Below are 25,395 nucleotides of genomic sequence, written 5' to 3'. Positions count from 1 at the left end.
TCCACGATAAGCTCATCTAGGGTTGTTCCTTGTTTACATTCTAGCCGATGACATTTGACCCAATACATTTGCTAATTTTAGCTTTTCTTCTTAAAGTCATTTTATTTTATTTTTTTAATGTTTATTTATTTTGAGACAGAAAGAGAGAATGAGCACCCACGTGCGCAGGGGAGGGGCAGAGAGAGAGAGAGAGAGGGAGAGACTCCCCAGGAGCCTCCGTGCTGTCAGCTCAGAGCCCGACTCAGAGCTCCATCTCATGAACCGTGAGGTCATGATCTGAGCCGAAATCAAGAGCTGGACGCTTAACCGAGTTGTGCAGGTGCCCCTTCTTACAGTCATTTTAGAGGCAGACTAAGAGATGCTCACATTTGGGAGGTGATCTCCATTTCCACAGAAACACAGCTGAACCTTTGAGATGTTAACCTAAGAAAGCACTTGATTACTGCCAGCTCCTTTTCTCCTGGGTGATTTTCTCTCCATATATTCAGTTGGAGCCCTCCCCTCCTCCCCACCCCCGGCTCTAACAGAAACTTCCAAGAGGTCGAGTCCATATGAACAACCGAGTTGAACAAACCATTCGTCTCTGATTTTGTCACATCTATCACTGTTGTGTGGCTCACACCTTGTTAAATGGGTCCCTTTGGTTCTTGCGAGGTTTACATGTTCACAGCTACCTTTCCGAAGAAATGTGGACTATTTTTAAACGAAATGATCCTCTTTTCTCCCTCAACCCCAAAAGTTCTCTACTGAAAGTCTTGACCAGACGCTCCCTTCTCTCCCACTATACTCCCTCCCTACGTGCTCACATCCAGAACCGTGGCTTCAATTTCCATGTGCATTTCACGGATCCCTTCCTCCCATTTAGAATCTCCTTCACACCCCAAATCTCCGACATCCAACTGGTGCTCCGCCCTCTTCCCAAGGCTTTTCCGAGGCACCTGCCATGTCCCAGGCCACAGACTCAAGGCATAATCACCAACCCCACAACACAAAAGGTATATTCCTCCACTGCATGCCTTCTCCATCAAATGGACAATCCATTAAAATCTCGGCTTTGAATCCTTTGTTTCTCTCAGCCCCATTTCTGGTCTTCTTTCCAATTCTGTTGATTCTGCTTCCTTAAAAGCTCTCAAATCTCTTAAAACCTCTTATCTCTTGCCCCACTGCACCCCCCACCCCAGCTCAAGCACCACCCCCCCCCACCCCCCCCCCCACCCCCACCCCCGGTGGTTGAAAGGCTCTAGTCCACATACCACAAAAATAGTTTGGGATCATTAATAACAATGTCAACATGCCCCGGGGACCTTACAGCATTTTCTGTCACTCAGATTCCTGAGGGACAATCTCACTGGACTGGGAAAATAAACTCCGAGCAGCAAGCCATTTACAAAACGTAGTTTGGGGAATCTGTTGATCTCTGAAGATCCATCCCCACGAAGGTCCTCAGAACTCCCTGAAAGGCCAGAGTGCCCTCCATCAACACACACAGTACAGAGCCCGCTTTTGCTCTCATCCTTTTGTCTTCTGTTTTTCCAGCCTCCTTGTTGGTCGCTAGCCCTCAGACCCCACAGGACCCCAGCTACACATTCACCACATCTCACACTTCTTTCTCCCCACATCAGGCCTCTCCTCACTTCTCAGGCCTCTGCACCTGTGTCCCCCAAGGTACCACCCTGCTCTCAAAATTGCCTAGGTCAGCCTCCTTAGCAGACATCAACTGATGTCAAAGCCAAAAACTAATTCCTCATCCAGAGCAAAATACACCGAGGATTACACCATTAAAATGCAGACTCTTAAGAGGATTTATTTCCATTTTTAAAATAATCAGGAGTTGCTTGGGTGACTCAGTCCGTTAGGCATCCGACTTCGGCTCAGGTCATGATCTCCCAATTCATGGGTTCGAGCCCCGCGTCAGGCTCTGTGCTGACAGCTCAGAGCCTGGAGCCCGCTTTGGATTCTGTGTCTCCCTCTCTTTCGCTGCCCCTCCCCCACTTGCACTCTGCCTCTCTGTTTCAAAAGTAAATAAATAATAAAATAAAATAAAATAAAATAAATCAGTATGACCTGGGTATAAGAAATCACCATGACAAGGTGCCTGGCTGGCATAGGCGGTAGAACATCTGATTCTTGATCTCCGAATCATGAGTTCAAGCCCCCCATTGGGTATGGAGCCTGTTTAAAAAAAAAAAAAAAAAGGATAGAAATACTGTTATTGGAACGCCCGGGTGGCTCCGTTGGTTGAGCATCCAACTCTTGATCTCAGATCGGGTCTTGATCTCAGGGTTGTAAGTTCTGGCCCTGAGCCTAATTAAAAAAAAAAAAAAAAAAAATCACAATGGTATCTTTAGTTTCCCCTGGCCAACAAATGCAATGATGGCATCTGGCCTTGGCAGTGACCTTTGAATCTGTTGCCAATTCACATCCCCAGCTCCCAGGGTCATTTCTATCCCAAGCTCTTTGAGGTCAGGGACGACACCTTGACCTTCACTGTAGCAGCTCCCTCAGAGCTCACAGATCACCTGACCCAGGGGCTGCCTGATGACGGGTGTGGTCCGCACGCCCCGCGGGCACAGGCGGCTTGGGAAGATGGAGATGTTGCCTGGCCCCGTTGGTAGCCTCACCACGCTCCTGGTTCCCAGGAGGATTCCCTAGATTTTGTGTTTTAAACTTAAACTGGAATATAGGTTTATTTAAACAGTAAACTACACAGGTGATGAAGCCAAAGATATCTAAAAGGGAAGCACATAAGAGATGATGCGATTCTTCCCTGTAAATAGAGCCAAATAGCAACAAGGAAGTGGTCACGTGTCTTCCTGCTCCTGCTCCCGGGTTGGTATATAAGCCCCTCCCCCAGCAGGAGGCGGCACCAGACCTCCCTCACCTCCTGAGTCTCCCTCCTCCCCTCTCCCGAGTCCTCTCTGCCGACACCATGGGGTGCTGTGGCTGCGGAAGTTGCGGTGGCTGCGGCGGCTGCGGCGGCGGCTGCGGTGGCTGCGGTAGTGGCTGCGGCGGCGGCTGCGGCGGCGGCTGCGGCAGCTGCACCACGTGCCGGTGCTACCGGGTGGGCTGCTGCTCCAGCTGCTGTCCCTGCTGCTGCGGCTGCTGCGGGGGCTGCTGCAGCGTCCCCGTGGTCTGCTGCTGCCGCCGCTCGTGTGGCTGCGGCTCGTGTGGCTGCGGCTCGTGTGGCTGCGGGAAGGGCTGCTGCCAGCAGAAGTGCTGTTGTCAGCAGACGTGCTGTTGCAAGAAGCAGGGCTGCAGCTAAGGCTGCGGTGTGCAGAGCTGGTAAGACTTCCTCTTCCCCCGCCTTGAAAATACTCCCTTCCTGTCTTTCTTCGGTGCCTTAAGTCCTTCGATCAGAAGTCCCCGAACCAAGAGAAATGACCTAATGGAAGAAATCCGTATGCAGCCCAGCACCAGAGCAATTGTGCAAATTACTAATGAAGTCATGATTCCGAATACCTGGTTGGCTGGGACTGTCCACTGGCTTTCAGTTCTGTCTTTGCCCACTTTTTCTCGTCTTCTTGCATAGTTTTTCCCCCTTTTTTCTTCTGTGTTCTTAGTCACTGCATAATCCTGTCTAAATTTCCTAATAAAATAAAAACTAGAAGTCCATCAAAAGTGTTCTTTTTGCCTTTGTTGTGTTTGGGCGCGTGGAATCCTGGTTTGTGCTGAAGATTGCGAGAGAATTTATCTTTGCAGTAAGTCTTAAGAGCCCAACGGTGGCAGCACGTTCAAGGGTGGTCCTAGAAGCCCCTTCCAGGTCTCTGGGGACCAATATCTCCCCTCAGTGAAACTTCACCCTCCTCACAGACCCCTCACTCCCTTATAGCCCAGTGTGCCGTCTCCCCAGAGGTCCAGTTCCTTTGTGTCGATGTATGGACGGACATACCCCTTTAGTGGCCTATTGAACCCTCCGTGGGCATTCCCATCAGGACTCAAATACAGAATTTCATGGTGGGCCTGAGACCATCTGGGCTTTGCACGGGGTCTCTTTTGTTGACACATTCAATCTTTTCCTTCCCTTCTTTCTGCTGTTTTGTGCATACAGTTTTCTTCTTTCACCTTTTTCAGTACACCGCAACGTTCAATTACAGAAATCTGAAACATGCGTTCGAGCTGTAAATTCTCCTGGTGCCTCTGTCTTCTGAACTACCTCTAGCAAAAGTGATACATGAAAGGGAGATCTGATGAAAGGAAGCCCAGTGAAAAGGGGGTTTTCAGTGCTTCTTTGAGTGAGGAAGTCTTTTCTTCCACTGCTTCAATTTCATTTACAACAAGAGGGTAAACTGCTCTTTTCTTTTTTCTTCCCTTCTCCTGTTTTCCATTTTCTTTTCTTTTCTTTTCCTTTCTTTTCTCTTCTCTTTTCTTTTCTTTTCTTTTCTTTTCTTTTCTTTCTTCTCTCCCCGCCTTGTCCTTTCCTTTCCTTTTTTCTTATTCTGATTATTTTCTACAGCTTTTTCCAGCTGTTATATTAGCAGTAGAGACCATAGGCTGACGAGAATTTGGATCACGGTGATCCAGTATTTTCACACATTGATGTATCTGTCCAGAAAGGGTAGGGGGGAAGCTATGGCAGATAACATGTTCTAATAAAATAAATGAACCACATAGCTAGGCTCAAAAACAAGCAAACTATTTCTGTGGACCAAACATAGAATGGAAATGCTGACTGCAAGGCTGTATTCATGACCTTGCTGGGGTCAGGGTCTAGAAGTGCGCTGTAGGCATGAGGAGAGTGGGAATATGATCACAGAGATCAGATATTCGATGTAGAGAGGGGATGACAGCAAGGCAAACTTTTGGGATTTTGTGCCAGGGTGGGGCCCCTTTCGTCTTGAAAAAATTCTATGACTCTTTTCCACCTGGGGCTCTGGCCTGTGAAATGGTATCCATCAAAGACATATGGACCTCATCCCAAGGTCACAAATTGTCTTAAATTATCTGTAGGCTTGAGAACAATCTATGATATCCCACTACACTATGGGATGGGGCTTGGAGGTGGGGCAGGAAAATATTCTAGGAAAACTTCTAGACAGGTAAAAGCCAAGGCAATAATTGGGGTAAGGAGAGAGAAAGCAAAAGAAATGAAAGGGGAAGCAAAACAGCTCTCACCTAGAGGAAGCTGGCAAAATTTCAAAACCTCCTTGTAGTAGGAAGTCTCAAACATGGTGCCCAATGATCCCTGCCTCCTGGTGTTCACACTCTTGTGAAATCATCTGCTCTTCATTATGTGCTGGCTCTAGGTACAGGTGAAGAGAATGCCACAAAAGTGACAGGATATCACATCCTTGATTAGGTTACAACAGTCTGTGACTTCCATCTTCAAGCCAACTCTTGATTTGTTGGCTTGCACTCTCTGATGAAACAAGCTGACATCTTGGAAAGGCCCACATGGCCAGGAACTAAGGGGAGTCTCCAGTCAACAGCCAGCAAAGAGTTGAAGCTCTCAGCTCAGTAGCCACGAGGAGCTGAATCCTGCCAACAATTACATGAACTTGGAAATGCATTATGGCCCAGTCAGCATCCTGCCCCCTTGACATGACCACAGCCTGGTCAACACCTTGACTGGAGCCTATAAGAGACCCTGAAGTAGAGGACCCAGCTACGATGTGCCCAGATTCCTGGGACTCAGAAACTGTGAGATAATAAATGTGGAGTGTTTTAAGCCACAAGGGTTGGGTTAACTTGTTATATAATGCTGAATAACTAACACACATTTGAAAATATCTAATGTTAAGAACGGACAACAAAATAAGCTTGCAACATGAATTCATTTCAGATTAAATTGACTTTGTAGAACTAACAGTGTCTTTTAAATTATATATTTTTGGATCTTTAAGACAATAAGTAAGCGAATGACTTCTATTAAAAAAAAAAGAAGGATTTATAGTGAAAATACAGGTAAAAACAAGAATAGATTGATATCAAAATCTCAAGAATAAAAAGATACGTGAGTTGAAATAAAAAATCAACAAAATAAGACACCCTCAAAGAGAGAATTTGTGAATTGTAAGATAGACATTGGCTGCTCACTCAGTATACAACAGAGAGAAACAGAGTCCCAGAGTAGAAACTGAAGTTGTTTGTCTCGACATGATAACTAATCTGAGAAAAGGGTTTTGAAGACTTTTCCAATGGGAAAAGTCCTGCCTCCTATGCCCAAGGATTTCTTTCTACCACCCTCAAGCTTATTTACCTTGGGTTTAAATTCCAGACACTCCTGGATGGATTAGATTTTAGGCAGCTTTTTACTCTAAAAAACATCGGACTCCAAATTATCACGAAGCAATGGTAGCATTTTCCATTATGACTGCTCTTGAATATTAAGTTGCTTAAAATTCATTAGAACCCTTTCGCTCACGCAGATCAAGTAAGAATTTGGTAAACTGCTCATCTACTTCTTTTCTAGGGATACCAACCAGCCAACACCACAAGTATCCATGAGGTAGACTATTCTGACCACTGCTTTGGCTCCATTGTCCATATGGTAACAATACCCATCTTGTCTTTAGCAACTCAATGTCTCCATGTGGCTCCTGCCACCCTGGGATCCCATCATCTCCATTGTATTTGAATGTCCCCAGTTCATGGGTAGCAGCTCCCACTGGAATTTCTGACCCATAGAGCAAAGCAGCCACAGAGTTCTAGAACGCTGGGCTGCTCTCACAAATATATTCTCAAAGTTATGGTAAAAGATGTGTCTTCTGGACCTTCCCATGTTGGGTGAACAAATCCGCATGATAAATCCACTCTAATATCATACTTTGCCTAAGCTTTGGAATACCTTCCTCTATAGCACACCAAGGCACTTCTGGCATTTCAACTTCTTTAGGGTGGGCTTCATGTTTCAGCTAACCAACCAAACTGGCAACCCATATCAACAAATTCCGCTTGATCCAACTTTATGTTCCCTCTATCATGATCCTACATCCTTAAGGTCCATTTCCACACATATTATCTAGATTTCTAGGTTTTTATACAAGCTGGGGGAACCATGTGTCTCTTTTGGAGTGTAATGCTTCTCCATACATTTTGTATTTTACCTTTTGGGGCCTGCTGAAACAGCTGCCATTATAGGACCCCTCGTTAAGCAGGGGGGGAAGGGCAGCCTCTAAGGGCAAAGACTTGGCAGATCTAGGGGTCAGATGTCCCCAGCTTTATTGAGATCTGACCATATGTCTCCATTCCAGTTTTCAGGATTTCATTTATTCCCAACAAGTGTCCTCACTTTATCAGAAGACACCCTGCAGGGTTAGGAATTCAATTTATGTTGTAAATCAGCCACTTGCAGAATGAGACTCTGGGTCTGGTTATCAGAAATCTCAGCTCTGTGGCTGCAGGAGATTTGTGTTTATTTCAGGGATGATATTAGAGCTTTCAGGTCATTAATGCAGCACTTTGAGCTGGGAATTTGAAGCCCTGAGGTCATCCTTATTGCTCCCTTATTTTCTCCAGTGAGAATATATATATATATATATATATATATATATGTGTGTGTGTGTGTGTGTGTGTGTGTGTGTACTGCTCCAGGAGCAGCCTGCCAATTCCATTATTCTCTTCAGGTTAAGTAAAACATCCTGAACTGACAAATACACAGCAATCCAGAATCTCACCTCCTATAGGTATTTCAACTGGGCTGAATATTGTCCCGTCCAAAATTTATGCTCATCTGGAACCTATTAACGTAACTTTATTAGGGTCAACCCTAAATCCAACATGATTGGTCTCCTTATACTAAGAGGGGACTTTGGACATAGAGACACAGACACAAAGGGAGAACATCATGTGACACCAGAAGAACAGACTGGAGTGATGTGTCTACAAGTCAAGGGAGGCTAAGAATTGCCAGAAACTGCTAAAATCTAGGAAGAGGCAAGGAAGAACCCTCCCCGAGACCAAGTTTTCAGAGAGCAAGTAGGACCTCACCAACACCTTGATTTCAGACTTCTAGCCTTCATAACTTTGAGAAAATAAGTTCCTGTTGTTTAATGCCTCTCCATTTGTGGTAGTTTGTTATAAGATCATTAGGAAACTAATGTAGTATTTGATTAGGAGGGCCCAATGGTGACACTTGTATGTCTAAAACTACATCATGCCATGACTGTTAGTGGTCTCTTTATGACCGGAAACAGATTCATGGTGGCTTAAAACCTAACTAGATTAGATACCCAGTTCCAGGAAACCCAGAAACAGTTCAGAAAAGTTGGCCTTGTAGATGTGTCCTCTACAACCACTCCTGGTACCAAAATCTGTATCAATCAGGATTCAACCTGAGAAACAGAACCAGTGGACACATATAGTAAAAAAATGTATTTCAAGGAGTTGGCTTACTTGATTGTCAGGGCTGATGAGGCTAAGTTCAAAACTCATAGGGCAGGCCATCAGGACGCGTGGGCTAGAACTCTCAGGCATGACCCGAAGCTCCTGTCCACAGATAGAACTTCTCCTTCTTCTGGGAAGGCTCAGTTCTTCTCTTAAGGCCTTTCAACTGATTGGATTGGTCCCATCTAGATTATCTAGGATAATCTCCCTTACTGAAAGTCAACTGATTGTGAACTTTGATCACATCTGCAAAATACATCACAGCAATACCTCCATTAGTGCTTATTAGAATCAATGAGAAACTTGGCCCAGTCAAGTGGACACATAAGACCGTCACAAATTGCAACAAACTTATAAATTAGTTTGAGAAGAACTGAAATCATTACAACATTCAGTCTTTTCATGCAGGGTCATGGTAAAGTTTAAGGAAAAATTTTCCCTTAATTTTTTGGCCTCATTTTGGGGGAATTAAATTATTTTCCCCATTCTAACGTTTTTGGTAGTATACAATATGAATACAATATGGTTATCGCATATTTTATTTTTTTTGAGAGAGAGAGCATGTGCTCCCAGGTGAGTGGGGGAGGGGCAGAGAGAGAGAGAGAGAGAGGGAGAGAGAGCATCTTAAGCAGACCTCGCGCCGTCAGTGGAGAGTCTCATGCGAGGCTCGATATCATGACCCTGAGATCATGACCTGAGCCGAAATCAAGAGTCTGATGCTTAACTGACCAAGTCACCCAGGAGTCCCGGTTATCACGTATTGATCATTTAATATGCATCAGACCTGTGCTAGAAACTTCTTTATTACCTAGATCAAAACAAATCACACTTTTATGAGGTTGGGCACAGAAAGCTAATATATATCATTAACTCTGGGATATTTCATGTTTCTGTTTTTGGATGGTCCCACTTGTCTGATTTCCATGTTGTTTTGGGATGGACTTCAAAGTATTCAAATAGTTTTTAGGGTCCCAGTTGCTCACCGAGGCCATAAAGATAGCTGGTTTCAACTTGGTCAACTCCAGTTTTTGGTTGTACCCTGCTCACCAGCCCGTAGCTGAGGTTTTGATGTAGTGTTGATGATAATTCTGTCTTTTACGGTGTCTTAATCTAGGACAAAAAATTAAAATGCCATGTAGTTTAGCGCCATATATTTTCAGAACAGTCCGTCTTCTGAGTCCATGATAGGAGAAACCAGGCTAAAACTGCGTCACTGTGTTCATATCAGAAATGGAGTCCCCTGGATCATGTGGATTCTGGTCAGTAGTAGAATTACATCTTCCCTGTCTGCATTTGGCTGAATAGATTATGTAAACGCTTCTCATTAGGAAAATTCCAGCAATAACAGAGAAATAACTCCCATAGATTAAAAACTAAAAGAAGACAAAAAAAAAAAGAGAGAAATCATGAATGATATAAAAATGGATGTTCAACACTACAGGTAGGTAATGATGCTTTACTACTAGCTGTGAGATTTTGAACAGATCATGGATCTTCTCTCTGCCTCAGTTTTCCAAATTGTAAAATTACAATAATACCCATATTTACACATTTGTTGCGAGGATTAGATGAGTTATTACATGTAGGGTGCACAGAAAAGTACCCACATAGTAGAATTCAATCAATGTCAACTGTTTCCGTAGTTCTGAAGTTCTCCATCTATATAGACTCTATTTGGACTTCCTTCTCGTTTTTCTTCCTTTTTTTCTATTCACATTTAGTATATGAAATTGGGAGTTCATTTTTTTTCTTAGACCGTAACATGCTTGACAGTGTTCCTATCCAAAATATTGAAATATTAATAGATATGTAGAATTTTAGAACCCAGATATATTACTAATGAATAATACATTAACCTTGAATCATTTTTTAAAAAATTATTTATTTATTTATTTATTTAGAGAACCAGCAAGAAAGGGGCAGAGAGAGTGGCAGGGGACAGAGGATCCCAAGTGGGCTCTGTGCTGACAGCAGAGAGCCTGATGACGGGCTTAAACTCACAAACCGTGGGATCATAAACTGAGCTGAAGTCGGATGCTCAACTGACTGAGTCACCCAGGTGCCCCGACTTTTGGTCATTTTTAACGACTCTCCTTAGATATATAGATCAAGACGACTTAATTATGCTTTGTCTTTTAAAAAATTTAACTATGTTAACTCTTAAAATTTTTGTTTGCATCATATGAATTTTCCCTCCCCACTCCAAACTTTAGATGTCTTTCCATTTTAGATGTGTTTTCTGTAAATAGACCATAGTTGTAAGAATCTAACCTGAAAATATTTTTATTGTCTTTATTTATTCGGTTTTTTTTTTGTTTTTTTTTTACTGGTCTGTCTAGCTTGGAATCACTTAACTTTTATTTTTGGAAAATTATAAACATTCACAAAAGTGGACAGAATAGTATACAAATGCCCATAAATCCGTGATCTGGTTTCATCAATTATCAGCTCATAGCCAGTCTTGCTTCCATAGTGCCCCAACCACTTACCTTTTCGTCTCACAGATTAATTTGAATCTAGTATCATATCATGTAATGAATATTTCAGTTTATATCTTTTTAAAAAATGTTTATTTATTTTGAGAGAGAGCAAGAGAGGGCACGCTTGCAAGCTGGGGAAGGACAGAGAGAGAGGATCCCAAGCAGGCTCAGCAATGGAGCCCCAGGGTTCCATCTCATGGGATGAGATGAGATCGTGATCTGAACCGAAATCAAGACTCGGCCGCTTAACTGACTGAGTCACCCAGGGGCCCCTCAGTTTGTATCTTTAAAAATAGGGATGCACGGGGGCACCTTGGTGGCTTAGTCGGTTAAGCCTCTGACTTTGGCTCAGGTCATGATCTCACAGCTCAGGAGTTGGAGCCCCACGTCGGGCTCTGTGCTGACAGCTCAGACCCTAGGGCCTGCTTCTCTGCCCCTCCCCCACTCACACTCGCGCTCTCTCTCTCTCTCTCTCAAAAATAAACATTAAAAAAATAAAAATAAAGATGCACAAAAGCATAACCACAAATCATTATCACACTTAAAAAATTAACAATTAAAAAAAATAATTGTTTTCTTTTTTTTTTTATTCTCATTTTCTTTTTTTCATTTAAAATTTTAAATTCAGAAATCATAACCTGAGCCGAAATCAAGGGTCGAACACTCAACGGCAGACCCTAACAATTCTTTAATATTGTCTAGTCAGGGCTCAAATTTCCCTGCTTGTCTCAGAATAGTTTTAGTTTCTGGGTATGAATCAGATTTCAAAGAAGATCCACACATCGTGATTGATTGCTGAATTTCTCAAGACATGATCGGTCTTCATTTTATTTGTTGGAAACCTGTCCTTTCCCAGACTCTGGTGTTTTATGGGTGACATCCCTGGACGTCACTTAATGAGTTCTTCTGCTTCTCCTGTTTCCTGTGTGTTGGCAGTTCAACCCATGAGTTAATTTACTATTTAGCGATAATTAACCTATTTGTATTTTTTACCGCCCTATTTTCCCTATTTCTCACGCTCTTCAATTTTCCCCTCCTTTCTCGAACTCTTTCGTGTGACCGTTTTTCCATGTGCTATGCTTTATTTCTCTCTCCTGTATAATAATTGCATAATATACGTCTAATTCTTTCCTAGTTACACTTGAAATAGCAGCTCTTAAAAAAAAGCAATGATGTGTTAAGCTGACGCTGGTGGCTGTTGTATGCTTCAGGTACAGGCAGTAAGGGGGAGAACTGTCTGCAGAGAACTTCAAAACTGTAGCAAAACCGATTAAAAGTCTGTTGCGTGTCGTTATCGTCACGCTGCGGCAATTTGAACAATGCAGGTGATGAAACCCACCTCCCCGCCGGAGGAACTTACACCCTGCTCCCCGCTTGGTGTTGCCCCCCGGCAGTGGCCCATCGGTAATTCCTGCCCTCCTCTGGAACAGTACAAAATCTTTCGTTCTGAACATCTTTCTGCTGACAGATATCACTGTTGTTGGGTACTTTGGACATCTTTTAAAGAAACTCCTCAAGATGTAAAATGTAACTGTTTTAAATGCTTCGTGTTTTGATTTACTCACACCTTTTTTTCTTCTTTCTTTCTTTTTCTTTCTTTCTTTCTTTCTTTTCTTTCTTTCTTTCTTTCTTCTTTGCTTTTCTTTCTTTCTTCTTTCTTTGCTTTTCTTTCTTTCTTTGCTTCTTTCTTTCTTTCTTTCTTTTTTTCACATTCCTTCTTTTGGGAAATACCTTCCTCTTGGGATAATTTTCCTTCTTCCTCAGGTGCATCTTTGAGAAATTGCTTTTGTAAAGGTTTGTTGGTGATCACACACTCATCCCATTTCCGTTTGTTTGCAAATGTCTTCACTGTGCTCTCGTTTCTATTTATTTATTTATTTATTATTTTTTAATGTGCCCTCAGTTTTATTTATTTATTTTTTAATGTTTGTTTAGTTTGAGGGAGAGACAGAGGGAGAGCTCAGTGAGTGGGGGAGGGTGAGAGAGAGAGACAGAGAGACAGAGAGACAGAGGGAGAGAATCCCAAGCAGGTTCTGTGCTGTCAGTACACAGCCCGACGTGGGGCTGGGTCTCATGAACCGTGAGATCAAGACCTGAGCCAAAACCAAGAATCCAAACGCTTAACTGACTGAGCCACCCAGATGCTCCTTGCTCTCCTATTTATTTATTTATTTGCTTTTCCAATTTTTTTCTGTTTATTTGTTTTTGAGACGGAGACAGCGCGCAAGTGGGGGAGGGGCAGAGAGAGAGGGAGACACAGAATCCAAAGCAGGTTCCGGGCTCTGAGCTGTCTGCACAGAGCCCACTGCGGGGCTTGAATCCACAAACCTTTGAGATCAGGACCTGAGCCGAAGCCAGATGCTTAACCGACTGAGCCACCCATGTGCCCCTCTATTACCTTTATTATCTCATCGAAGAACTCGAAATAGGTATTTGTTGAACTTTCTCATTTTAATCCCCATGCGTATGAATAATTTTTCCACTTCTCTCACTGTGCTGCATTCTTGGTGATTTCTTCCCATTCAGTAATTTTTCCTATGTATGTGTCTACGTTGCCCTTAACATGTTTAAGTTCCTAATTCTGGTTAGTTCTATTTCCCCCAGATATTCATGATGTATCTTGTTCCCTTCTTATGTTATCATTTTCCTCTGTGTACCGACGTGTTAAACATCTAACTTTACATTCTGATGCTGATTCCTCTGTCTCAAATCTCTGTCGGTCTGATACTTTATTACTTCAGTTGGCTTGCTCATGGTACTTTATATCTATGCATGATTTTGGACTTTTAAAAAATCATAATCTCATATTTGGTGGAATTTTATCTGCGGCAGGTTTTTTGATTTCTGCATGGAAGGACAGTCTTCCAGACAGCATTTATTTGGACACGTATAAGTGCCTGGGGCCATTACCAACCAGGGGCACTTTAAATACTCAGCTTGAAAAATAACGTTTAGCATGTAGAAATTGGGCCCTGGAATTATGTGAGTGCTGGCTTTTGAAGCAAATCTCTAAAATAAATTCCTCTGGCATCAGCCCGGTTCATCTTCTTTGCTGGAGATCCCCCCACCCCCGCCGTAATTTCCTGTTCTATTTCATCACTCACTGACAGTGTAGATTTGGGGTTGCCACTAAAACCAACATTCCAGGTCACTGGGAGAATCAGTCCAACATATGCTGGAGCACATGACAGACCCGGTGTGCCCTTATCTATCTGGTTTCCTGTTCCTGCTTTGACCTCCGGGGCGTTTTCTTATTTCTTACCAATTCAGCCATTTATTAAAAAATCTTCAATTTATATCCAGGAGTTTTAGGTGTTCTATGGTGTCAAGTGTTTTTCCGATATCGAGTCGATGGCTTTAATGGAACGAGGCCTTTCTTATTTTAATGTCTTCAAACTTACATAGCTTTTAATGAAAGTCTTTCTTAATTTAATATTTTCACATTTGTTTAAACTTTAAACTTAAACAACCTGGACATCCACCCTTCTTCTCCTTCTTCAAATGCAATCCCTTAACCCCAATTCCTCTAAGGTACCTGCATTCAGATCATTTCCACTAGAACAGAAGAGTAGGAAAGCAAGACAATGTCTGAAGGTCAGGACCCAAACTCATTGAAAATCCATGTATTTTGTTTGATAATGAAAATCTGGCTTCACCTTCAGCTATTCTTTGGGTTAAGATTCCAAAATAGTTTACAAAGCAGCGAAACCTAAGTCCGACGGAACACGTATCTCACATGTTTGAGGTAATGAGTGTGAACTGAACACGCTCATCTGAGCTATCGAGACCAGCAAATATTCCATGATTTCAACACATCTGAAAAATTTCAGGTTTGATGTATGGGAGGCTGCCCGATACCTGAACGAATCCCCATTTCATGCACTTAAAATAATAGCATCGCCGTTCTCCTTTTCGTGAGATAATCTTTCTGTTTAGAGTGCCCCTTCCCTTATTAAGCCCTTTGGGGTTAAAACTAAAAATCCATTTTCATGATTCTAATTTTTATTTAATTTAAGGCAGACGAAAGTACCAGTTATCCCAGCCAGATAATCTAATGGAGTGCGTAATCAGGGTCCATCTGGTCCCAGAGTGGCTGAGTGCAGTGGCTTCCTGCCAAGAGAGCTGGCGAGGATCATTTTGCATTTCTCAGTGAGGACAGGGGAGACAGAGCAGGGCGGCAGCTGTGGTTTTTATGACATTGAGGGATCACTTTACACCAATGCCCTTTCCCTTTTCTTTTTCATGTGTACTTCCCCCCACTTGCTGGTGATAGGGTTCAGGACAATTTACCCCCAAATATGGCACTTTGGCATAGTGAATATTTTTTAACTGAAGGAATTTGAGATATAGCAGGTGCAGGAAGGACTTTCTGACCGTCCCCTGGAGCAGGTCATAAGACCCTAGTGTCTATATTCGGAGGAAAGGAACATCCTTATCTCCGAAGATAAAAGGACACGGAAAGAAATCTGAATGAACAGGCTGTGTGAAGCTTCCCCCGCTTACTATTCTTAGCTCGTAACCTTCTTGTCCTATCGTATTTTTTTCCCCCAACTCTCTACTCTTTATCAAATCTAGCATAGAAACACTCCAGCTTAACTATTTCTTTGTGTCTTCACTTCCTCATGAAGGCTCCCGCGTTACATAAAACTTATAATCAAACACAGTTGCGTACTTTTGTTAATCTTTGTTACAGAGACCCAGCTGACAACCAAGTAGGGTAGGAAGAAACAATATTTTTCCTCCCTTACGACATCAAGCGTTGCTCTTCATAGCTTAAGCCTCAAGACTATCCAGGGAGAAGGAGGGTAATGAGATTCATGAATGGGAGTTGAATGAATGGCATCTCCCACAATCAACATGAAATTTCTGGTTACCAATGTGTTGCCCATTCCAAGGGGTATCTCTGCAACTTGGAGGGGGGAGCGGGGTCTGGGGATGGGAGGGATGGAGGGCTATAGTAACGGGTAACCAACCTGGAAATAGTTGGGTGTCTTGGCGTGAAACTTGTGAGGTGTTATCCCCACTTTCACCTGACAAAAAGAGTACTTTTTAAAAAATCAGCCTTTTTGGAGTTGTGTGTTACTCACCCATTCCCTGCAAAAGTCCCTCATAACTTTAGACTTAATGGATTTCACTTATTTTTTTTAAAAAACGAAACTTCCCCAGAAAATTATTTTATATCATCAGTATACCGCAGTATTATCTTAGGTCTTTAGTAAAGACACGCTTTAAAGTTACCACTTCTTACACAACTAGCTCAATTACTCCTTAGCTTTTTCTAGATGAGGTAAAAAGATGCTTTTAACTTTTCTCATGGGCCTTTTCCCCTTAGCCTTTTAGTAATATTCAAAGATGTACGTGGAACCTCTTTTCAAGATCTCTATGGTCCTTTTAAATTGAGAAAGTTATAAAAAGCTTATTCTGTGATAACAGTTTGAGAAATAATGAGAAAATGGGGGACTTAGTTCAGGATGTCTCAACACAGACTTCTCTCTGCTGAATCTCTAAGTCATATGAAAATGCTGACTTAGGTTGTATTTTCTATTTTTTAGATTCCAATCTTTTAAAATGGCACTTGAAATTATAGTAGGAAGCTCATGGGCTATCGTAAGTGCATAATCAATGACAAATAGGCATTTAGGATTGAGATTTGGGAGTTATTAATCAATATACCTGTATATTCTTGGCTCTCCAAAGTTTAATTCAAGCATATTCAATCAGATTCTTACCCAAAATCAATTTTTAAGAAGGTTGCTTTTCAAAACCAGGGATCTGCAATGAGACTTCTTTTGTCTGGGGAATATTTTATAGAAATAGGATTTGTCTTCTGTTACGCCTTTGGACTAAATATTTTTTGCTTACCCGGCTCTGGCATCCAGGTAAACTAGTCCTTTACTCAGGAGTTGAGTTTTACATTAAGTAACTTACATGAAAGAACCTCTGTGAAAATTGTGCCAGCATTGAGGATATTGGCAGAGGCTACAAAAGAAGATAGATAGAAATATAATGAAAGATTTTATAGGAGTGCCCCGAATCTAGATTCCCCTTTGTTGCGAAGATAAAACCATTTGGAAATCTTGAATTATCAGGGGAAACAAAGGTGGGGCTTGACTTTTACTGCCAAATTTAATTTTCACCCCCAGCTCTTGATGTTTGCGAGAACTCCTCAGAAAGGTCAAAATGTATTGATTTTCCCACAAGGCAGTCGTTTAAATCAGATTACACAAAATAGTGGCAGAGAGGAGGACAGGCAGATTGACGGGCAATTTTCTTCTCAAGTTCTATTTTGCCTCCTTCTGTTCTAGGAATTCATTAATTTCAGATTAAGACACAATGGATTTGTAGAAAAATGAAGGAAATATCTGGAGGTGTGATGTATGAAGAAGGCCTTAGAAAAAATAAGTGCATCCTAACAGTGTTGACTAAGGTGAATAATTATTCTTTTTTTTCTATTAAGAAAAGAGAGGAACGTATCCATGTATTGAGTACACTACCGGCCAGGAATGGTGTATTTTACAGGTGGGCATCTAACCTAAGATCTCATAAAGTAGGTTTTATATTTTCCATGTTACGGAACAGAAAACTGAGAAATGAAAACAAAACTACATCTCCAGGGTAAGGCTGAAGAACTGGGTGGCAGGTGCAGAGAAAACAAGATTGGCCATAAAACGATAATTGCTAAGTTTGGGTGATGGGTGCCTGAGACATCATGACGCTATTCTCTCCATTTTTAAAATGCATTTGAAATTTTCCCAAATAAAAAGTTCTTAAGAAATCACTAATGAACATCAACGTTCAAATCCACTCTTGGTTGTTTTCAAGCTTGCGCTCTCTCGATCACATCACGTACCCAGTAATTTCTAAAAAGCTGGACAGCAAATTTCAAGCTGGGTAATAAACCAGGAATTTAAATTTTATGTTAGAAACTAACAATTGCTTGTTTTATGTTCTCAAAAAGAATTGAGTCTGAATCAATCTTAGTGTTGTATTTATTCAATGAAGATGTCTTTCTTTCTATTGAACTAGTGTGAGATTAAAATGAACCTCTTTTTAAAAAAAATTTTTTTTAAGTTTATTTATTTTTGAGACAGAGAGAGAGAGCATGAATGGGGGGAAGGTCAGAGACAGGGGGAGACACAGAATCTGAAACAGGCTCCAGGCTCTGAGCTGTCAGCACAGAGCCCGACGCGGGGCTCGAACTCACGGACCGCGAGATCATGACCTGAGCTGAAGTCAGACACTTAACCGACTGAGCCACCCAGGCTCCCTTAAAATAAACTTCTTAAATGTCCCGGTGTCAATTGTGTTTCTTGAAATGACTTCTTTTTCTCTTTTTCTTTTTAAAGAAGACATTTCAATATTCTAAACATTTGCATTGGATATGTAGAGACATGTAAGATCAACCATTTTGTCCGTAAGACTGAGTAGGCTTACGAAATTTGTGAACTAAGCTTTAATAAGATTGAACTTTAGCCAGAGCAAGAAAAACCTTTAGCTGTGGGTAATGAGAACCACTTAAAGTGGAATGACTTCATGGCTCTATTTTAGGTCATTCTTTCACTCTAGCACCTACTTAATGAAAAGGTCACCTGTTTAATAAAAAATTTTCTTAAGAAATAGAATGCATTGGGGTGCCTGGATGGCTCCAGTGGTTGGGTGTCCGACTCTTGATTTTGGCTCAGATCATGATCCTAGGGTCGTGGGATTGAGTCACATGTCGGGCTCTATGCTCAGTGTGAAGCCTGCTTGAGATTCTCTCTCTCTCTCTCTCTCTCTCTCTGTCTCCCCGCGTCTGCCCCTCTCTCCTGCTTGTGTGAGCACGTGCTCTATATCTCTACAATTAAAAAAAATAAAAAAGAACTAGAATATATCTTAACCTCATCATGTTTATATCTCTCAATACAAAATTATTCCATTGAAGACACTATGCTAAATGAAAAAAGCCAGAAACAAAAGGCTATAGACACTATGATTCCATTTATGACTTAAAAAAATACTTATTTATTTTGAGAGAGAGAAAGAATGAGAGCAAGCGAGCAGGGGAAGGGCAGAGAGAGAGGGTGAGAGAGAATCCCAAGCAGGCTCCATGCTGTCAGCACAGAGCCCGATGTGGGGCTCGATCTCACGAACCATGAGATCATGACCTGGCCTGAAATCGAGAGTCAGACACTCAACTGACTGAGCCACCCAGGTGCCCCATTTATATGACTTTCTGAAATGACAAACCTATAGGGATAGAAAAGTGATGAGTGGGTTTCTGGGGGTGCTGTGGAGAGAGGCGACTGACTGCAGAGGGACATGGGCATTTTCTCGGTGAAGGCACTCTTCTTTATTTCCATGTGGTGGTGGCTACACAGCTGTGTTTTTGCCTAAATTAACAGAACTGTATATACATTTATTTATGTGTCAATTTATTGTATGAAAATTATATCTCAGAAAGTCTGATTACTATGTATAATAATATAAATGTGTGTGTGTGTGTGTGTGTGTGTGTGTGTGTATAGTTTCCAAAGTATGCCTCTGTGTCACTGAGAGCACAGAATCATGCACTTACCTGTATGCTGACCGGAAGCCCCAGTCCCTGGTTGTCAACCACAGCTATAGTCATGACAGTCTGGATCACCAAGGCAACGAAGGTGTTGATTCCAAATACCAGGGCATAGCGTTCCACACTGAGGTTAACAGCAATCTGAAATCTAACATTGTACAAATGGAAAGAGCTTTGAAAGCATACATATGTGGGCTTTTAAATACAGAGCAAGGAATCGTGTTGTTCCCAAGACTTGGCTCCCCTCAGGAAGCCCAGGCTTCTGTTGACAGTTTCTTGCTAAAAGCTCTTCTAGCAGAGAAAAAGGAGTGAAGGGTAAATGAAATAGTGACGTGTTGTATTTTCACATTCCATGCGATGTGATGTATTTTAAGAATTTAAAATGAATGAACCTTTTCTAAAATTGAACCAAATATTCCAAATGTTCTGCAACGAGGGAGCACTGAACATCACTGGATGTGGCTATGGTTTATCAGTCACTTTTTAACTTAGACGTATCAATGAGTAAATCACAAGCCCCTTTGATGAGTTTTTATTTATTTGGAGATTGTTCACTGGATCATTGACTGTCTACGTTAGCGGTTTCAGAGTCTAATAGGGGAATTTTTCTCTGGAAAACTCACAAATTATTTTCTTTCACAGTTGATTCAATCTGGCATTAGTTCATTTTAAATAATTTATTGGGTTTTTAATGTTAGCCAGGCAAGACTGACATGTATGCATTAGAATTGTTCCACCTAATTTAGCTAAGACATTTATAACCTGAATCTATTTAAAAATATGAAAACAAATGGAAAGTTTTAACTATTTTCACATCCCCTCCCCAAATCCACACAGCAAAAAACAATCCAAGCATTTAAAAATTATGTGATTCAATGAAAATGTATTATTTCAGTGCAAAAACTTACCAATTAAACATAGCAAAGCCCATAAATAATCCTAGATCCCACAAAGTGAATATAACGGGTGGTCCAAATAGGCTTTATAATTTCGGGATTTTCTTGCTCAGCTAACAATTGTTCCTTTGGAAAGAAATGTTACAGGAGACAGATGCTTTTGAAACCTAGATTAAGTCAAATGGCAGCTTCCCTTTTAGTATGCAAATTATTCCAGGTTGGAATCTTGATTTAATATTTACAGATGCTTCAACAGCTTATCAGTGATTACTTGGTTTGGGATAAGACCTTTACATGTGGTGGCTTCAGATGGAGACATAATACTGACATCAGGCTGACTGTGGCATTGAATCCTGAGGTTTTTTTCAGTCTAAACCCGAAATACTGACTAAAATCTTTTGTTTTTAAAATTTTTTAAACATTATTTATTTTTGAGAGACAGAGCATGAGCAGGAGAGGGGCAGAGAGAGAGGGAGACACAGAATCTGAAGCAGGCTCCAGGCTCCGAGCTGTCAGCACAGAGCCCAATAGGGGGCTCAAAACCACGAATGGTGAGATCATGACCTGAGCCAAAGTCAGACACTTGACCAACTGAGCCACCCAGGCACCCCCTGATTAAAATCTTATTTCAAAGCTCCTACTGGATTATTTCTATGTAGGCCTAAAGCAACCACTGGCCAGGGCTGGTAAGTTCCTGGAAAGAGAATTGTATCACGTTCACCCGTGAGGCATTTAGCACTAAATACAGATGAACCTCTGAGATAGTCTATAATTTTATAAGATAGTACCACTTGGAAATTTTATTTGATCATTTATGTGCCACATATTGTGGAAATACAGGATTGGCACTTATCAATTTACCTTATAACTTAAAGGAAAGTAATAGCAACGTTTTCTAAAGCATTAAAAAAAAATACATTGGTGTGCTGGGATGGCTCAGTCGGTTAAGAATCTGACTCCTGATTTCGGCTCAGGTTCTGATCTCACACTTCATGAGATCAAGCCCCACATTGGGTTCTGTGTTGACAGCATGGAGCCTGCTTGGGATTCTCTCTCTCGCTCTTTTTGCCCCTCCCTCCCTCATGATCTTTCTCAAAAATAAATCAGTGAACTTTAAAAGCACATTACTTTGTGCCTATAAAAAATAGGATGGTTTAATTAAAAAAAAATCAATAGCCCAAAGGTTTTTTTTTTTTTTTGATATTGCATTATTGTACTCACTTTTTTTTTTTTTCAAGAAGTGCTAACTAACCAAATGCTTATTATGAAGCAAGAACTAGGGTAAAACACCAAGGTATACAATGAACTAGCTTGATTCTATCCTCACAGAGCTTATACTCCAACAGGGAATATTTAACTGTTACCAGAGAACCGCTTTGACTAATATTTAATTAACTTTATCAGTTTTTATCATGAAAAAGATATAGGTAGTAAATATCTTTTTGTAGAAAAATCAAATTATTTTTTATGAACTTCTTGTATCACATGATGGTTGAAACCATGGCTGGTCAATTATCTTAGAATTCCTTCCAAATCTGAACACTAACCCTTTGTACTAGAGATTCATGTCTCCAACACTTGCCGAATTTATTTGAAAATCTTCTTAGAAGCTGGAGAAGGTAATAAGATCTAAGTGGAGTTAGAGTGATTGGATTCACCTACAGAGAAAATGATATTCAATCAGTATTCTGAAGGTGGACATGTGTGTGATAATTTCATTCAGCACCAAATTTGACAGATCTATGAAGTTAGGTTCTCTTCTTTTCCCCGCGGTGAGTGTGTATCCTGACATTAAGATACTACCTGTTGAGCGCTGCTCAGTCATTAGATAATCTAAATAATGTAGCCAAAGTTAATTATGTCTAAAATAATTCTTCACTAAACTTAACAGTCACCTGACTGAATGGACAAATTAGATGATCACTGAGTTTTATGTAGAATGCTCTGAACATACCGTCTGGGAAAACCCTGATGGTCAGTGTATGAGTTCCATCGTCACGGGCTCCCAGAATCGCAGCATCTTACTATTCGTGTGACTTACCCCTCTACTTCTGTATGTCTATAATAAATCATTCTGAGAATTTATCAATACACCAAAACATTTGGGTTGTGTTTTTTTTCCGAAACCATCTCATATTCTGACAGTTAATCTAGCTTTTTTCTCCTTCAAATTTTCTTATTTGTTTCTTTAGTAGAACAATATTGACTTGCTTCATGGTATGCAGTAGAAATGCAGATGGCTGTGAACCAATCTGTTCTGAAACATTCAAGAATAATACTTTTATCTTTTCATTGTGTAGAAGCTGTGGCCGGGGACAGTACAAATAACTCTGAAAAAATATTGTTGCTAACTTTCAGATTCTCCATTTTCCTACATATAGCCATTGAGCGTTAAACCAAACGGATTCAGGTTTGGCTTGAGTTCTTTTTCCTAATCAAGAGTTAGATTTCGAAGACAAAACAAACAAACAAACAAACAACAAAACAACACAAAACAATTCCAAATATCTTCTAGAACAAAAGTGGGGGAAGACAGAGATCTCGTTAGGATGTTGAAGGTCAGAAAAGACTGAAATAACAATAAGAAAGTAACAGGGTAAGCCAAAACTCACGCCATCCCATTAAGAAAACAGAAGTATAGTCAAACTTCTGAAAACCAAATAAAAACAGAAAATCTTAGAAGCAGCCTAGAGCAAAATTACCATCACATTTAGGGGAACAGCAATGAGAATGACAACTAACTCCTTAATGCAAGCTGAAAGACAATGGAAGGATAAATCTTGAACATGCTGAACGGAAAAACAAAACAAAATATAACAAAACACTATCAACTAAGAATTCTGATCAGCAGAACTGTACTTAGAAATGACAGTAAACTTCATTTTTAAATGCATAAAATTTGAGAGAAATTGTCACCAGGAGGTTTGTACTACAAGAAATGTTAAAGGAAGTTTTCAGGCTGAAGGGAATCAAGAGCAGATGGAAACTTGGATATAGAAAGAAATGAAAAGTATTGAGAAAGGTAAATCTGTGAGCAAACTTAAGAGATTATTTTTTCCTGTCTTCATTTTTAAAAGATAACTTTCAGTTTATAGCAAATGGAATAATAACGTATTGTAGGGTTTATAACAGTTACTGAAGTAAATCTGTGAAACAGTACAAGGGACAGGGAGTAAATGGAATTATGTTGCTCTAAAGTATTTAGACAAGAAGTGGTACAACATTAATTTAAGGAAAACTGATGAGTTAAGAACCCTAATCCCACTAAAGGCATAAAGACTTAGCCAAGAAAAACCAATACAGGAAATAAAATGGAATTAATACGAAAGCTCAATTGACTTCAAAAAAAGAATAAAGACAAATGAACAGGTGGGACAAATAGTAAACAATAACAAACTGGTAGGCTCAAACCTAAACACGTTACATGGAGTTCATGGGTGAGCTCCTTGAACGTGTAAATTAACATTTTAAATTAATATTTATGGTTTCTTGGATATGTAAAGTAATGTTTTTCATCAAATTTGGGAACTTTTTGGCCATTATGTCTTTACATGTTTTTTTTCTCCCTCTTTGTGTTCTCTTCTTCTGGAACTACATAATGCATATATTGATTCACTTCATGATGTTCCACACGCCTCTAAAAAAGTCTAAGGCCAAAGAGCACATCCAAGATTATGCAGCTGATAATGTTAGGTCAAGGAAACTATTTCAGCTGCTTGCTTTATCACTGATCAACTTCCTAACTAAAATGAAACACATTGCCACATAGGAAAGGAGGAGCTATACCTACCTAATCCTTTAGGCAACACTCATCACCTCTTCAGCTCATTTTCTTTCCTTTTTCATTAATCTAGATAAAATATTTCCTATGTTTAAACCACTGTGTCATTTAACATTTATTATATTCACATGTGGTTTTATAGAACAGCTTCGCCTTTACAACTGCTCTGAGACTATTCGATGAGTTGTTTCAAAAAGAAATCGATGTGCCATGATTATTCAAGCAGGTAGGGGAAATTGGGAGTGCAAACTAACTTAGTCAAAATTAGATACAATCACAGATTATTAAATGATGCTGCTAAGAAACCAAAATCAAAGTGCAGAAACTGGAACACTGGTACACTGCTGGTGGGAATACAAAATAGTGCGGAGGTTCCTCAACAAGTTAAAAAGAGAACTACCCTACAATCCAGAAGCTCCCACTTGCGAGTATTTATCCAGCAGCATCGAAATCAGGGTCTAGAAGAGCTACGAGCACTCCCATGTTTGTTACAGTGCTATTCTCAATAGCCAAGACGTGAATAAAGACAATGTGGTATATACACACACATGACTACTATCTGCCCTTCAAAAGAAGGAAGTTCTGCAATCTGGGACAACATGGATGAAACCTGGAAACATTCCGCTACATAAAATGTGTCCGTCATAGAAGGGCAAATGTTGCACGATTCCATTTATGTGAGGTGTCTAAAGTAATCAGATTCAAAGAAGCGAAGAATAGAAAGAATGGTGGTTTCCAGGGGCTGGGTGGAGGGGAAAATGAAGAGTTGCTACTTAATGTATAAATACCGATCTTTCAGTAATGCAACATAAAAAATTTCTAGCGGTCTGATGAACAACATTGTGCCTATAGACGGCAATACTGTAGAGTGCACTTAAAAGTCTGCTAACGGGGCGCCTGGGTGGCTCAGTCGGTTAAGCGGCCGACTTCAGCTCAGGTCACGATCTCACGGTCCGTGGGTTCGAGCCCCGCGTTGGGCTCTGGGCTGATGGCTCAGAGCCTGGAGCCTGCCTCCGATTCTGTGTCTCCCTCTCTCTCTGCTCCTCCCCTGTTCATGCTCTGTCTCTCTCTGTCTCAAAAATAAATTAAAAAACGTTAAAAAAAATTAAAAAAAAAAAGTCTGCTAAGAGGCATAGATCTCATGCTGTGTTTTTACTAAAATAAATAAAAAAAGAGGACCACAAAATAAAAAAAATCAATAAAATTATTCCATTAAGTAAATAAAATATAAAAAAAAGATAAAAAAATCAAAATGTAAGGGCATATCACTGTTTATTACTTGTGAGAACTTTGAATTTTCTTTGCCTGATTAATAACTTTAACCAAGTCCCAAGAGAGAGCTGGTTAAAATAAGAATATAGTTGTATT

The 25,395-nt window shown here is 40.7% G+C and overlaps 2 protein-coding genes across 5 annotated transcripts in view; one reads left to right on the top strand and one right to left on the bottom strand.

Annotated features, from left to right (window-relative positions):
• Positions 1 to 2,929: 2,929 nt before the first annotated feature.
• LOC131505702 (small cysteine and glycine repeat-containing protein 7) lies at positions 2,930 to 3,262 on the top strand. Its single transcript, XM_058719547.1, has one exon. It carries the CDS (start codon positions 2,930 to 2,932, stop codon positions 3,260 to 3,262), a length of 333 nt encoding a protein of 110 aa, XP_058575530.1.
• Positions 3,263 to 7,495: 4,233 nt separating this feature from the next.
• LOC131496668 (thiamine transporter 2-like) overlaps positions 7,496 to 25,395 on the bottom strand; it is a 41,820-nt gene continuing 23,920 nt past the window's right edge. For 2 of the 4 annotated variants that reach the window (XM_058702486.1, XM_058702485.1), the window contains exons 5-6: positions 19,357 to 19,498; positions 8,590 to 9,695 (exon numbers count right to left, since the gene is read on the bottom strand). In XM_058702486.1, coding sequence (XP_058558469.1) covers positions 9,522 to 9,695; positions 19,357 to 19,498 — 316 coding nt within the window. In that variant the 3' untranslated portion in view covers positions 8,590 to 9,521. Of the gene's footprint in view, positions 8,569 to 8,589; positions 9,696 to 19,356; positions 19,499 to 25,395 lie in introns of those variants that run through there. The other 2 variants (XR_009254622.1, XM_058702487.1) reach the window with 2 other exon arrangements.

The sequence above is a fragment of the Neofelis nebulosa genome, chromosome 2 (assembly GCF_028018385.1).
Source record: "Neofelis nebulosa isolate mNeoNeb1 chromosome 2, mNeoNeb1.pri, whole genome shotgun sequence".
Taxonomy (NCBI): domain Eukaryota; kingdom Metazoa; phylum Chordata; class Mammalia; order Carnivora; family Felidae; genus Neofelis; species Neofelis nebulosa.
This window is presented reverse-complemented; position numbering and strand designations above follow the sequence as displayed.

What these genes read in the sequence shown, in the direction of transcription:
- LOC131505702 (XM_058719547.1), top strand. Translation starts at nt 2,930, where the DNA reads ATGGGGTGCTGTGGCTGCGGAAGTTGCGGTGGCTGCGGCGGCTGCGGC.